The 2,724-nt window shown below is 43.9% G+C and overlaps 1 protein-coding gene across 1 annotated transcript in view; it reads left to right on the top strand.

The window, feature by feature from the left end:
- The window catches only part of DENND5B (DENN/MADD domain containing 5B), a 63,170-nt gene that overhangs the window by 5,809 nt on the left and 54,637 nt on the right, over positions 1 to 2,724 (top strand). The window contains exon 3 of the mRNA XM_009333034.1: positions 1,152 to 1,818. Within this exon, the coding sequence (XP_009331309.1) occupies positions 1,152 to 1,818 (667 nt within the window). The remainder of the gene's footprint in view (positions 1 to 1,151; positions 1,819 to 2,724) is intronic.

Below are 2,724 nucleotides of genomic sequence, written 5' to 3'. Positions count from 1 at the left end.
TACATAAGAGCTGTCCCAGATAACTTAGGGGCTTGCTAGCATGTTGTGAAATGAGTCTGGACCACTTGCCTAAATCCCAGCTGGGCTGGTAGTAGCTTTATCAGGCTGTCGAATGGTCTCTGCACAGTGCACTGGTGAAGTTCAGGATAGGATGTGCCTGAAAATATATAATTATTTCTCTTGACTTCTTCCACCGTCAGAAGAATTTACTCGTGGTCAAGGTGGGACATTAGGGGATGCACTCAGTCGTGTGTAGGTTCACATCCCTTGGGAAAGTTGGCTTCTAGGGTTGCCTTTTGGAACAGGAGGAGCACTTTGAAGGGTCTTCCTCTCTTCTTTCCTTTTATTTCTTCAGATGGAAGATACAAAGGAAGCTTTAGTTCTTCATTTATAAACATACTGATTTAGCTAGAACATAAGGAGTTTCATGCTGATGCACATTCAAACAAGTTTTGCTGCATGTTTGTTACTTTGTATTAGATGGCTGATAGAATTCCTGAGGAATGCCTGGAAAAATGCCTCGAGTTATCACTAGGGCTATGTTTCAGAGAAACACCCAGTGTAGTAGAATCACTGTAAAAGATTCCCCCCCACCCCACCCTTCTTCCAATGTAAGCTCTTTTGTAGCACTTAAGGAAGAAAGTAAATGTAATAGCTGTCAGTCAATTGTTGTGCTTTCTTTTAAGAAAATTAGGGAAGATCAAAGAATTTCAAGAAGTCTGTAATTTTAATTCAGTCGTATAAGATGCTCCCTTGGCTCTCTGATTTTAGAGTACTGTGGGAACAATATATGCAAACGAGAACAGAACTGGATGTCTTTATATGATGCTTAAGTAAATGAGACAAAGGCTATTCAGTAGTGAAAATAATTTTACAAAGTAAGGAAAATAAGTCATAATGACCTAATAGGTGGGTGGTTTTGGAGGGTGTTTTCAGAGGGTGTTTTCCTTTCTTCAGTCATGCCTATCTCTTCTTTTAAGTAGCATGAGTTTTAGGCTGTTTGTTCTTGGGCTACTTTTCAGGGGGATTATGTTTAATGATAAATGGCTTGTTATGATGCGGTGGGAAAAAAGAATGTGTCTGTAAAGCAAAAGTAACAAAATAAAATTGTAGCTTAGATAACTATATCTATTTCTTTTCTCTTTTCTTAGCTGTGTATGCCCAAAGGGCTGTCTTTCAGGACGCAGGCAGATAACAGAGATCCGCAGCTCCATTCATTCATCATCACCAGAGAAGATGGCTCTCGTACATACGGGTTTGTGCTCACATTCTACGAGGAGGTCACGAGCAAGCAGATCTGCACAGCCATGCAAACGCTCTACCAGATGCACAATGCAGAGCAATATAGCAGTGTCTGTGCCTCCTCCTCGTGTAGCATGGACTCCCTGGCTAGCAGCATCGATGAGGGCGATGCCACTTCCCTTGCCAAGCTCCAGCGGTACAACTCCTACGATATCAGCAGAGACACGCTGTACGTCTCCAAATGCATATGCCTCATCACCCCTCTGCCCTTCATGCAAGCCTGCAAGAAGTTCCTGATCCAGCTCTATAAGGCAGTGACCTCCCAGCAGCCGCCTCCTCTGCCCCTGGAGAGCTACATCCACAACATCCTCTACGAGGTGCCCCTGCCGCCCCCAGGGAGGTCGCTGAAGTTTTATGGGGTTTACGAGCCCATCATTTGCCAGAGACCTGGGCCCAACGAGCTGCCGCTCTCTGACTACCCGCTGCGGGAGGTCTTCGAGCTGTTGGGCCTGGAGAACCTGGTCCAGGTTTTCACCTGCGTTCTTCTGGAGATGCAGATCCTTCTGTACTCACAAGGTGGGCACTCATCTGGCGATGCACGTTGAGTCTGTTCCCAGGGGGCAGTTCCTGGGCAGCTGCAACCATAGGAGCTAATATAAAGCTGTTGATTTTCAGCGGATTTGTGAAATGTGAGAATGTAGTGAAAAAATGTGAGAGAAATTAGTCTGTCTTAATGAAAGCACTAAATAATTGTTTCTTCCAGGCAGTCTAGATACTGCTTGTTTAATTATGCATTGTATTTATCACTTGTGACAGCTAGCAATAGAATTCACTTAATTATTATCCCGACATTGCCCTTGATCATGCTGCAAGACAACATGAAACTAATCCTATCTTCTGCAAAAATACCAGCAGAAAGTAATACATCTTGCAGAAAACAGTCTTGCTACTTTCTTCAAATTTCAGCAGTGTATTGTTTGGTGAGATTTCCTCCCTCCCATATGATGGATATGTTCTCGTTAAAGCACTGAGAGTTTTTTAGCACTTAGAGGCTGAAGTTTTAGTGCTGGGTTGGAACTGAGTAGCGTTACAGGGCATCCCTTCGTAGTCCTACTTGAGATATTTGGGAACTTTTTCTGACAAGGATGCTGGTACTTCTTTTTGAGACACTTAAGATTGCAATTGGCAAAGGCTAGCTACATTGGCAGAAGTTGCTTGCACAGAGCCTGTCCACGTCAAAGTATGCCAGCAAGCTTTTGAAAAATCTGGCCTGTACCTTTTCTCTTCTGGTTGTATCTTTCTGCAATAGTGCAATACTCTGCTACAAGTTTTGGGAATCTTGACTTAGCGCTGGGCATGCTCTGAGGTTTTACAGCCCTATTACTCTTTCCTTTATGATGTTGGTTGCTGTGAGTCTGGCCCTGGTGATATTCAGGTACCAAAAGGTATGTGCTGCAACTGTTGCAATGCACCAGAGCGCCC

This window comes from Pygoscelis adeliae, unplaced genomic scaffold (assembly GCF_000699105.1).
Source record: "Pygoscelis adeliae isolate BGI_AS28 unplaced genomic scaffold, ASM69910v1 Scaffold38, whole genome shotgun sequence".
NCBI lineage: Eukaryota > Metazoa > Chordata > Aves > Sphenisciformes > Spheniscidae > Pygoscelis > Pygoscelis adeliae.
The sequence above is the reverse complement of the archived record's forward strand: the minus strand, read 5'-3'. Positions and strand labels throughout refer to the sequence as shown.